The following is a 12860-nucleotide window of genomic DNA, read 5'->3' as shown; positions in this document are numbered from 1 at the left end:
ACACTGGAAGTCTTTAAGAAGAGATTGGACTGCCATTTCCCTGAAATGGTATAGGGTTTCCTGCCTGAACAGGGGGTTGGACTAGATTACCTCCAAGGTTCCTTCCAACATTATTATTATTATTATTATTATTATTATTATTATTATTATTATTATTATTATTGTTGTTGTTGTTGTTGTTGTTATTATTATTCAACTTTCTGGGTGTTTCAAGATGCTGTTAATAAAAAAATTTAAGGGATAACATCAGTGCCTAATTTGCCACTTCAAGGTCTCCCAATATTCCCCTTAATCATTTTTAAAGTACACAAAAATTCAGTTTAACATCCCTTTCTACAATTCTGCAAGTCTGAGAGGCACTGTGGTATAGTGGGCAAGGTACTAATTCAGAAATAATGGGACTAAGTGTACTCTTTCTCCTTTAGTCATAAAAGCCTAGGAGATATATGGTTGTGGAACGTGGAGAGAAGTGTTTGAAGTTGATGATGTTGGAGATCTTCTTCTCAGCTTCCAAGAGAATGTAGTCTTATTCATGATGACTACTGTGCCATCATTGTGACTTCTTTAATTTTGATGTCACTATTATTCCTGAGCCTTGGATGACATTTAATTTTTCCCTACTAAAATTAGTGCATAAAGGGAGCATTGATTATTTTGACTTTAGCTGGATGGTGAAGGCAATAATTATTGACATCCAATTCCCTGTTGCATTCATTTGGATGAATCCCTGTATTGTTATTGTCATAGTCTGCCATTCAGTCTGACCCTCTATGTATGAGCACTCCTCAATAAATAAATGAACAACAATAATTTTTGACTCATATGTTCAACTGGGTTTTCTTTATATATTTTTAAATCTGTGTGGAGAACAGATCCCACTTTACTTATTGATTTATATAGAAATATTGAAAATTAAAATGGGTTCACAAACATTTAAGTGTCAATGTGCCAAGAATTCAGAGTGCCAAGAATTATAGTATGCTGATGAGTAAGGTAAAGTCTGCCATTCAGTCTGACCCTCTATGTATGAGCACTCCTCAATAAATAAATGAACAACAATAATTTTTTGACTCATATGTGCAAGTGGGTTTTCTTTTTTTCTTTTTTTTTAATAATTTTTATTCATAATACAATTAAAACAACAATGGACAAACATGACATTCCAGAATGAATTTTCCTATCAATTCCTATCATGGTACAAAAGTTTAATACATCATTCTTAACCTCTATATAAGCCTCATCTTCTATAGAATAAAATTATATATACAATTATATGTACATTTATGTATATCTTTTAATTCTACCATTAACTTGAAGTCTGAGCAGTTCTTAATTCATACCAACGGTAAGATTTGCCCCAGATTTCGAAGTATTCGTGTTCTGTCTTGTCTTTCATAATCATTGTAAGCCTATCCATCTCAGCACATGATAGAATTTTATGCAGGATCTCTTCTTTCGTTGGGGTTCCCTTATTCCTCCAATTTTGAGCAAAAACCAGTCTGGAAGCCGTTAAAATGTGTAGCATTAAATAAAGTATGACTTTGTCATGCTTTTGCGTAGTTAAACCTAATAGAAAGAGTTCTGGTTTTGGTTCTACCGCTTGCTCTAATATTTCTTCCAACCATACTTTAATCCTGTTCCAAAAATCACGAGCTCGCGTGCATTCAACTGGGTTTTCTTTATATATTTTTAAATCTGTTCTGTGTGGAGAACAGATCTCACTTTACTTATTGATTTATGCAGAAATATTGAAAACTAAAATGGGTTCACAAACAATTAAGTGTCAATGTGCCAAGAATTCAATTGCCAAGAATTATAGTATACTGATGAGTAAGGTAAAGTAAGGGAAGTAATACACATGGCCTCCTTAATCTGCTTGAAATAGTCATAGCTGGCGTGCCATGGGTGGTACTACAAATGTTCTCCTGATTTATGCAGGATCTTTAGAGACAGAGATAGCAGAAGGAACTTTCTGAAGATGACCATCTGTTAGTTGAGGAAGCATAAGTTCACCAGAACAGGATCAACACCCATTTCTACATTCCTTGATGATGATGTCCTTTGAGAGCGTGAATAAATATTATAAAATGCAAGGTAGATTCTGCTATTTATTTATTTATTTATTTATTTATTTATTTATTTATTTCATTATTCTTCACTTCCCATCTCCTTCAGAGAGGTGCTCTGGGAAGTATACAATTTAATCAATTAAATTAAGCATTAAAAAAAGAATAATTTAGGATTTTCTTTTTAAAAAAGCAAAGTACGATGCACTGAAGAAAGGATAAAATATTAAGTGACTTTGGTGAGCAAAATGACCACAACAGGTGTATCTCTATTCTTTTTTTCCCCTGTAATTGTGCTTTATTTTCTTTTGTGTAACTGAAGTCTTACTCCCCTATTTTCTACTTCATGTCTTACTTACAAAGGTTCATCAAAGTGCAGCAATGTCTATTGAGACCTGATAAACAAGTTTCATTCTGATATTTTTCAAACTACTGCTGCAAAGAATGGTACTGATTACTGATTACTAACTAAGGATAGTTATTGTCCCTTCTTCTTCAAATCTTAAGGGAATTCCAGCAGACACTGTAAAAATTATGACCATGGATTAAAACATTAATATCTGCTTCGAAAATCAGAAGTGCATGTAGGGAGAAAAAGAAGGACTTGTATTCCATCTGTGACTCTTTATTTTCTTAGCATTAGACAAAATTCATTATCTTAATCTTAGATAATATTAAGGAATGGTCAGCTTTTCAATTGAATGGTAACATAGGGTCTACTGTTTGATGTCTACTATGGTTACAAATTATAGTGAATTAATTATATTCAAAACATTGGTTTTACCTTTTTTTCCAACTGTGATGTGCATTTCTCCTCCCTACATCTGCAAACTTAGTAGTCCTCTCCCAATTGTCCACAAATACTATCAATCTGGAGATTTAATCATTGCTGCTATTATTTATCAGGTTCTGTTTCTTATAAATGAATTCACTTTTCAAAGCCTTCCTTCTTTTGATGTCCTTGATCAATACCAGTAGGTATCCTACTACTTCTCCTCATACTCACACCTCACATCCTCTTCCCGCAAAAAAGCTGTATTTTCTTTCACTTTTATGCTTAAATATATTGTTTGCTCGTCAAGTCATTTGATTAGATCCATTGACCATATTTAGTCATTTTTAATTCTAGACTGCACAAATGCTTAATCTTTTCTAATACTGATCTTGAAACTGAGATGAATATTATTAACCATAATGTATATGACTCATTCTTCTCAAGAAACTTCCTTCCTTCAACAAAGTCCCTTGTTGAAAGTAACAAGTTGGACTAATCTGAGGGGTCCTTGGTGCTCTCTGAGCTTGATTGTTTTCTTTCAGAGGATTCATTAGGCTAACTAGGTAACATCATCAGTGCTGATAATGCTAACTAGTTAGGGCAATGAAACATCTGAAGAAAACTAGCAAACTCAGAGAGCACAAAGGATGCCTCATTTCAACCCAAAGTTAAAAATATTATCCTTATCTGGATTAATCTTAATATTGCAGAAGCTATCTGGTTAATCTTGATGAGGTTTTTTAATTATTATTTCATCCATATATCAAAAAGGAAACCCTTAGTGTATAATTTAGGTTATTACAAATCTGGAAAATAAAAGGGAGCTGGCTTCCTTCAGTTAGAAAATACAGATAAGATATAGATAATACTGAAATCAGATAGAAACATAGAAAACTAATAGCAGATTTTTTTTTTTCTGATGATGAACGTATCTATGCCATCCATGTTTGAACTGAGTTACTGGTGATTGATACACAGTCTCCTTTGAAAGTTGGTTATGAGGTACTACCATTCTTTCTGTAAAGTTAATACTTTCTAACAATAGCTTTGAACTTCTCTTCTGTTGATACAATCTGGGGCTATTATTTGATAGTGACCAAAGGCCAGGTGTCCAGAAAAAACAATCAGCACTAATTTATATTTTTATGAATACATATGTATTAATTAAAATAGCTGTCCAATTCTGAAACAGAAATGTATTGACAAGGCTTATAACTTTCCCTGAAGGTTCATCACTCATAATTACCAGCACACTTTGGCTCTGGCATTTGCTGTAAAGGAGATCAATGAAAATGGGCTGTTACCTAATGTTAGCCTTGGTTTTCATATTGCTACTGACAGCCATGAGGAAATTACAACTTATCATTTAGCAATGGAATTTCTATCTACCAAAGATAAATTTATACCCAACTACAAATGCAATGACCTGACCAATACAATAGCAGTTGTTGGAGGAGCCCGTATTAACAGCTGTATAAACATGGCAATCATTCTGTGCAACTACAAATTTCCCCAGGTGAGAGATACAAATTTGGATCAATATGAGATGTTCACCAGCTATTTATTCTATTCAAAAATTTGCTCATTGAAAAGAAATATTTGAGCAAAACTTTGAGTAAGTCATAAGGCTGTCCCTTTTTACCTGATGAGCAAAACTGCAGATGTCACGTAAAACTAATTTTAAGCATCCTATTTTTGTATCCCACTCAAACTCAAAGATTGGATTAAATCAACAGATATGATTTGCTTTTCATTTTTATTTTCTTTATTTTGGAAGATACCCTTTATATCTTTGTTCTTCTGATTTTCTCCTTTTAGATCACATATGGATCAGCTCCACAGATGAATACTGAAACAGCAATATTTGTCAAATCGATGTTCCCAGATGAGTATCACCAATTTAAAGGAATACTGCACTTATTGTTGCATTTTGGATGGACCTGGGTTGGATTAGTTTCTCTGTATGATAAAGATAGAGACAGGTTCATTCAAAATTGCCTTTCCATGTTTTCAGAGAAAGGAATCTGCTTTGACTTTATAGAATGTCTTCCCCAAATGGTCTTTGGTAATGAAGGTGCTGAGTGGATAGATAATGTAAGTAAAATATTCAAAGTAATAATGAAAAGCACAGTCATTGCAGTCATCTTAAGTGCTGGAATTACAGGCATAAAACCTTTCAGAGTAATGATCTATCTTTCCAATTATGATGATATTCCAAAGGAGAGAAAGGCCAAAGTTTGGATCATGACAGCCCAGATGGAATTCACTTCCATTCGGATGCAAAGACAGTTGCCCATTGATTTTCTCCATGGTGCTCTTTCATTTGCAATTCACTCTAAGGAGCTGACTGGGTTCCAAAAATATATGCAGATGAGAAACCCAAACCAAGAAAAAGATGATGGATTTATTAGGGATTTCTGGAAAGATGTATTTGAATGCTCATTCTCCAGCGATATTACAGATGAGAATGCTGGAGTGCTGTGCACTGGAGAAGAGAAGCTGGAGACTCTTCCTAATTCTGTCTTTGAGACCACTATGAATGTACATAGTTATAGCATCTACAATGCAGTCTATGCTGTGGCACATGCTCTGAAGGCCTTGCGATCTTCCAAACATAAAAGGGGTCAAAAAATGGATGAGAGGAGATGGAGGCTCTTCCTCCAATCACCCTGGCAGGTAATGTTGGCTAGTAGAAAATTTGGGGAAATCATTAGGTACCAGCATAGGAGACCAGTTTTATGTTTTGCTTTGTTGTGTTATTTTAACTGTTAGAATTCTTTAAAGATAGATTTGAAAGCTATATGGAAATACTTGATATTTTCATATCAAAGAAAATAAAATTAATATATGAAAATATAAAGCTTAGATCTAGAAACAATTAGAAATATGTGACATAAAACTTCATTTTATGTCTAAAATGGTATGTACGGGATCTTATTCAATCCATTATATTTGACAATTTTAAATGTAAATACTCAAAAGCTTCCTTGCATAGCATTATTATTCCTAATCAGATGGATTTTGGAGTTACGAAAATTCAAAGATTCCCCAAAGTGCTTTTTCAAAATGCAATTGGACTTCCTTTGTTTCTCTTTGAAGGTGTATTGCTTCACTTCAGAACTGAGTGTCATGTTTCTGATAGATGAGACCATTTAAAAGAACTTCAAGGCAAGCATTTCTTCCTTAAAGAATAATTTTATTTGGCTACAACATAATAGCACATACAAGGGTGAACCTAAGACTAAATCCCCCACCTTGGTTACAAAGTTGCAAGTTTCATTTCCCACCTCAAATTGTTATCATAAATCACATTCACCAATTGTTTGAAAACCAGACATTCTGCCAAAATGTTATCAGCAATAACCTTGGTTCCCATACATGTGAAATGTTTTGGCTAATTTAAAACTACACGCAGATCCTCATTCTTCTAACTAAATATATGACAATGAAGACAAAATGAAAATGGCTTCAGTTCGGTTTGTCTCAGCGTTAACACTGAGGAAGCTTCTTAGATGAGAAACAAAATATCTTCAAGGGAAAAAGAGAGAAAGTCCTGTAATCTTTTGAAAAAGCATTTTAGAACAAAATAGGTGAATGATAATCTCCATAGACATTAAAAATTAAAGGGAATAAAAATAATTATAAAAATGACAAGAAATCTGTAAAAATAGGAATATTCAATTGAACAGCAAAGTTGTGAATATATCACACGAAGAAAAAGGCAAGTTTAATTTGTTTTACTTTATTTCTTTTACAAAAGTAACAGGAATTAAAATCTATCTTCTCCCAGAATTTTCTATCTCAGAGAATTCTATCTTGCCTACACTAAGTGCCTTTTTAAGATCCTGTAATCCCTGAATTTGGGGTAAAGTCAGGGCAACTGAATGGAACTGAGTGTTTACTGGCCAAGAAAGCTTTCCTGACACCACAAGAAGTTTGTAACAAATATTTTCTCTTTGCACCCTGATTGAGAAACATCTGCCGCTTCTTAGGATTGAACTCTTAACTTTCTGGATGGGAGGAAGAGTCTTTACCATTAGGCCACCAGGCTGTTCTCTATCTTGCCAACACTATATGGCAGAACACTGAATTCACAATTTCTGAAATGGTTAATCAAAGCAAAGTGATCCCTCAGATCTCTCCCTTTGTTGATTTTGTGTTGGGATTCTCATCTGACAGTTTTTCACCAGAGAGTAGAAAATGCATTTGATAAAAATGTCTTTATCAGTTTGAAATTGATGTAGACTGCAGCAGATCTGAACAGCTTACTTTTCATTAAGCCTAGACCAAATTGAAAGAAACAAATATAGAATTTCCTATCTCCTTCAAAGATTCAAAATTGTTTTCGGTGTCTTTTTTTCTTCTTCTTCATTTAGCTGCACCATTTTTTGCAACAAGTCTCCTTTAACAACAGTGCTGGAGAACAGGTTTCCTTTGGCCCCAATGGAGAACTGGAAACTGGATATGATATTTTCAGTTGGTTCACATTTCCAAACAAGTCCTTTATGAAAGTCCAACTTGGAGAGATTGACCCCACAGCTCCCCCAGACAAGCTCCTCACCATATCTGAAAAAGAAGCCGTTTGGCCCCTCATATTTAACCAGGTTTGTCTCATTCTTCCCAGTTCCTGAAATTATTAGCCACTGATCCATTCAAGTAAATGTTTAAATAACTACAACTACAGCAATACTAAGAGTAAGCAAATCTTTAGTAATCCATATGCTATTGATCACAGTTAGTCCTTGACTTACAACAGTTCTTTTAGTAACAAGTCGCAGTTACAACATTGAAAAAAAATGAGGAATGGCCATTTTTCACATTTACAACCATTGCAGGATTCCCAAGGCCATGTGATCAAAATTCAGATGCCTGGAAACTGACTCGTTTTAATGACAGTTGCATTATTTATTTATTTATTTATTTATTTATGAGACTTATATACCGCTTTAAGTGCGAGCACTCTCTAAGCGATGTACACCAGTAAGCAATGTATATATATTTACATTGCCCCCAACAATCCGGGTCCTCATTTTACCTACCTCGGAAGGATGGAAGGCTGAGTCAACCTTGATCCGGTGAGATTTGAACCGCTGACCTGCTGAACACAGTCAGCTAAAGTGGCCTGCAGTACTGCACTCTAACTGCTGTGCCACCCCAGAGTCATGTGATCACCTTTTTTGAATCATGGGGAAACCATATTTACTCAACAACTGCAGTGATTCACTTAACAATTGTGGGGAGAAAAGTCGTAAAATGGAACAAAGCTCACTTAACAACTGTCTCACTTAGCAACCGAAATGTTGGGCTCAGTTGTGGTTGTAAGTCAAAGACTACCTATATTATTTTTTATTTATTAAAGCAATATACTGCTCATATTTAGATGGCTTGTAATCATAAACCTTAGGTGAAAGATGAAAACTTAGAGCAATAAATATTGACATTAAAATTTATTTCAGATTGAAAGGATTAGAAAGAAGGGAGCAAGATTTACATGGGGAGGAGGTGGGATCTTATTTTAGTCTGTTAACCACCCCCAGAATGATACATCTTCTTTGGAGCTCCAGGCCAGTTCTCAGAATGAGGTCTTCAGGCCCTTTGATTGCCCAAAGGAGTGAGTGGGTGTTTTTTTTAATGTGACATGAACACAAACTACTAAAGTCAAAGAGGTGTCTGTGGGGGGGGGCATCCTTGGTGTTTCTTGAGTTTGGTTGTTTTTTGCAGACATTTATTACCCAAACTAGGTAACATCGTCCTTGTGATACCATGTTCAGAGAACAGCAGGGACCATTCAGTTCAGCCCAGAGCAAGGAATATTCTCCTTTACTGGGATCAAATAGATGGCTTAAGATTTCTATATCTAAAATATATATCTTTTTAATAACCTCCTCTGGTTGGTGAAGAAGTTGGAACATTCTGAAATGATTAAATTAAATGATATCTACAGTTATAATTGACCAGAGACTGCTGATATGTTTTTATATGAAAGGAAAGAAAAGGCAGTTATGGGTTGTAGTTTCAATGATTGAAAAAATTGGGTAAACCTAGAGTGAGAGATAATTTTGTAATAATTCTTGTATTGCTGTAAAAATAAATTGGGAGCTTTTTCTTTCTATTTTTATCAATTTCTTGCATATTTTTCACTCTTTCATTTTTTCTCTGTTCTTTTTATTCTGCATTAGTTTGTTAATTCCTATATTCCATTTAAAACTTTAATACTTTTAATAAAATGTCCCCCTCCCCAGAAAAAGATGAAATTTTATTGAAGACTTAACTTGTCACCACAAGGCAACTTTGGGTAGCACTTAGCACTAGCACTTAGACCATTTCACATTGCTTTACAGCCCTCTCTTAACACTTTACAGAGACAGAATATTGCTCCCAACAATCTGGGTCCTCATTTTAGCGACCTCAGAAGGATGGAAGGCTGCGTCAATTTTGAGTTGCTGAGACTTGAACTGCCAAACTGCTGGCAGCTAGCAGGCAGCAGAAGTACCCTGCAGTACTTCATTCTAACCACTGCACCACCAGGGCTCTTTAGTTCACAATATTAAAATAAAACCATAAATATATGTATAAATATATAAAATCACATCAAATATATAGAATATATATCAAAATATATTCTAATATATGATGTAAAAACAAAGAATTTTTGCTCAGGATAATATCTATCTATCTATCTATCTATCTATCTATCTATCTATCTATCTATCTATCTATCTATCTATCTATCTATCCAATCATAAGACAGCAGCATTTCAAATAAGATTTCTCACTACCTAGAACATTCATTAAAGAAGATGATATATATGATATACATATATATATACTTCAACACTGGAAGTTTCTAAGAAGACATTTGACAGCCATTTGTCTGAAATGGTATAGGGTTTCCTGCCTGAACAGGGGGTTGGACTAGATAATATCCAAGGTTCTTTTCAACATTATTATTATTATTATTATTATTATTATTATTATTATTATTATTATTATTCTAAAAGTAAATTATAAACTAAACAGTGAGGGAAGGAGTATTATGGAAAAATTATTTATTATCTGTTTCTACATTTGTAAGGCAGAATTTTACATATTATGTTTATTATTTTGTATGGGATGGTAACCGCACTCTTGCATATTAGGTGACCCTATATTTTTGCTGAGTTAAAGTATTTAACATTTTTATATGAATAAATTTGATTTGATTTTATATGACCCTCCAAAAATGGGATCTCAATCAGAGCATACTCTAAGAGATCCAGAATTACAGATTTTCCCACATCAGCTTAGATATATTGCCCCAATAGAAAGTTCTATTGATTAATGTAACATGTATGAAATAAGAAGCAGTTGAAGACACAATAGGGAATTTACATCAGGAAAAAAAAAAACTGGAAAATGCAAACCCACTGTTTGCATTATATACAAAGAGTTAATGTGTATACAATTGATGAGAGAACAATCCGCCCAAAATAAATTCTATGTGTGAATTCTCATTTTATTTCTGAATAGACATTACCACTTTCCATCTGTAATAAGGAGTGTCCTCTTGGCCATAGCAAGATAAAATTGGAAGTAAAATTTTCCTGCTGCTATGACTGTAAACTTTGTCCAGAAGGAAAGATAGCTGACCAGTTGGGTAAGCAAAGGAATATATCAAATTTATTAATGATATAATAAATATAAACCAGGGCTGAATTTTTAATTCATATTATGGTGATTGAAAATCTTGACCATCACATCATATTGAAAGATTATAAACCGTTATTATTTCAGAAAAAAAAACATTTAACATATAGAATCCACGCCAGTTTGGGCACTGAAAAAAAGAAAAAAACAGTAAACTGATTGAATAATTGATTTATTGATTGATTGATTGAATGATTCTGGAATTCATAAGGTTGTCTATCTCATATAATAAGACTAAGAGGCTTCCCACAATCTTCTAAACATAAATAACAGTTTAAAAAACTCACCTTTCCTACCAATTGCCAGACAAATCACCCTCCTGAGTCCAACACTTTTGGGGAACAACAAAATTTGCCAGCCTGCTACAAGAATAAAAATTTAGGGATGCGTCGTAATTCAGGTTGAATAGTATTGGAAAAGGCTGGATGGTACAGACCAGATTCAACTGTGAACTCCCACATCACAACATTTAACACAAAAGATCTGTAGCATGCCCACCTATTGGGCTTATTGAGAAAGACAGATACCATTAAAGAGAGGTGGTCACACTTGTAACTTGGGTCAGTGACATTCGGGGATTGAATGGTGATAACTAGCAACCTCAGTTGCATATGGTAAGCCACTAGGAGCAAGTACAAGCAGGAGTAGTAGAACTGAGTGAGTTAAGTGTAGACCAGTTATGGTTTTGATATGGGCAGCACCATATAAAGGGATTCCATAATCAAACTGAGAGCTACCGTATTTTCCGGCGTATTAGATGACTCAGCGTATAATATGACCACTGACTTCGGAGCCAATATGCATGCTTAGAAAGTCATCTTATACGCCGGAAACTACCATAATTTCCAGTGTATAAGAGGACTTGGCATATTAGATGACCCCCGACTTCGGAGCTGATTTGCATGCTTTAGAAAGTCATCTTATACATTGGAAAATATGGCAAGTAAAATTGCAGAATGCTGTAAAATCAGGGCATACTGAAAATGAAACGAAGATGCTTCAAAATAATAATGTGTTCATGAATGGTCTCTTTTTCAGACTTAGATGACTGTTTCCCATGTCCAGAAGATCAATATCCAAACAGGGATAAGGACGGTTGCCTTCCAAAAAGTATAGTTTACTTAACATATCAAGAACCTTTGGGGATTTCTTTAGCAATAATTGCAGTCTCATTTTCTGTCATCTCAGCTGTGGTGCTCTGGATCTTCATTAAATATCAGGATACACCTATCGTTAAAGCCAATAATAGGAATCTCACCTATAGCCTTCTCACTGCTCTCCTCCTCTCTTTTCTTTGTACTTTGCTCTTCATTGGACAACCTGACCAAGCCAAATGTCTCTTGCGACAAACTGCCTTTGGCATCATCTTCTCTGTAGCTCTTTCTTGCATATTGGCAAAAACAATTATAGTGGTCCTTGCTTTCATGGCCACTAAACCCAGCTCCAAAGTTAGGAAATGGGTTGGAAAAAAGATGTCCACTACTATTATCTTAACTTGCTTCCTGGCTCAATTTAACATCTGTATAGTGTGGCTGGCAATTTCTCCTCCCTTCCCAGATTCTGACATGCACTCCGTGGCTGAAGAAATTGTCCTGCAATGTAATGAAGGTTCAACCACCATGTTTTATACAGTCCTTTCCTTTTTGGGGTTCTTGACTGCTGTTAGCTTCACAGTGGCTTTCCTAGCTAGGAATCTACCTGACAGCTTTAATGAAGCCAAGTTTATCACTTTCAGCATGTTGGTCTTCTGCAGTGTTTGGGTGTCATTTGTTCCAACTTATCTGAGCACCAAGGGGAAATATATGGTGGCTGTAGAAATCTTCTCTATTTTGGCTTCAGCAGCTGGATTACTAGGTTGCATCTTTTCCCCCAAATGCTATATTATTATTCTGAGACCTGATCTGAATCAAAAGAAGCAACTAATGAAAAAATGAAACTGATTTTAACACCAGATCCTTTGAATAAAGCCAGATTGGTTACTTTTAGCATATAGATTTTTTTCCCAGCTTAAGATTCCCTCTATCGTTACATCAATATGATGTAGAAAACAATGTACTGAAAAGTTCATTTAACAAGCTATAGAATTGCTCTGCATCTTTTCTTTGAAATTTTAAATAGTTATTCTGAGCCCTAAACAGAATGGTAAGAGATAGTTAATCAAGAAAATGTTAAAAATATTTTATTTATATAATGTGCATTAATGTAAAACTTTATGGATATAAATCCTGAAGCCATGGGCTTCACAACAACCCTGCCAAAAAGAAAGAAAATGCCTTTGTTATATCATCATAACACGGAAAAGATCCCTGGCACATATGAAGCCAAACATTTGT

The 12860-nt window shown here is 34.6% G+C and overlaps 1 protein-coding gene across 1 annotated transcript; it reads left to right on the top strand.

Moving 5' to 3' along the window:
* The first annotated feature begins 3838 nt into the window (after positions 1-3838).
* Positions 3839-12461, top strand: LOC120299456 (vomeronasal type-2 receptor 26-like). The gene is made up of 6 exons (XM_039324311.1): positions 3839-3843; positions 4069-4357; positions 4660-5517; positions 7218-7445; positions 10351-10477; positions 11566-12461. Exons 1-6 carry the CDS (start codon positions 3839-3841, stop codon positions 12459-12461), a joined length of 2403 nt encoding a protein of 800 aa, XP_039180245.1.
* The last annotated feature ends 399 nt before the right edge of the window (positions 12462-12860 follow it).

This window comes from Crotalus tigris, unplaced genomic scaffold (assembly GCF_016545835.1).
Source record: "Crotalus tigris isolate CLP2741 ecotype Arizona unplaced genomic scaffold, ASM1654583v1 scf7180000024297.1652928, whole genome shotgun sequence".
In the NCBI taxonomy this organism is placed as follows: Eukaryota; Metazoa; Chordata; class Lepidosauria; order Squamata; family Viperidae; genus Crotalus; species Crotalus tigris.
This window is presented reverse-complemented; position numbering and strand designations above follow the sequence as displayed.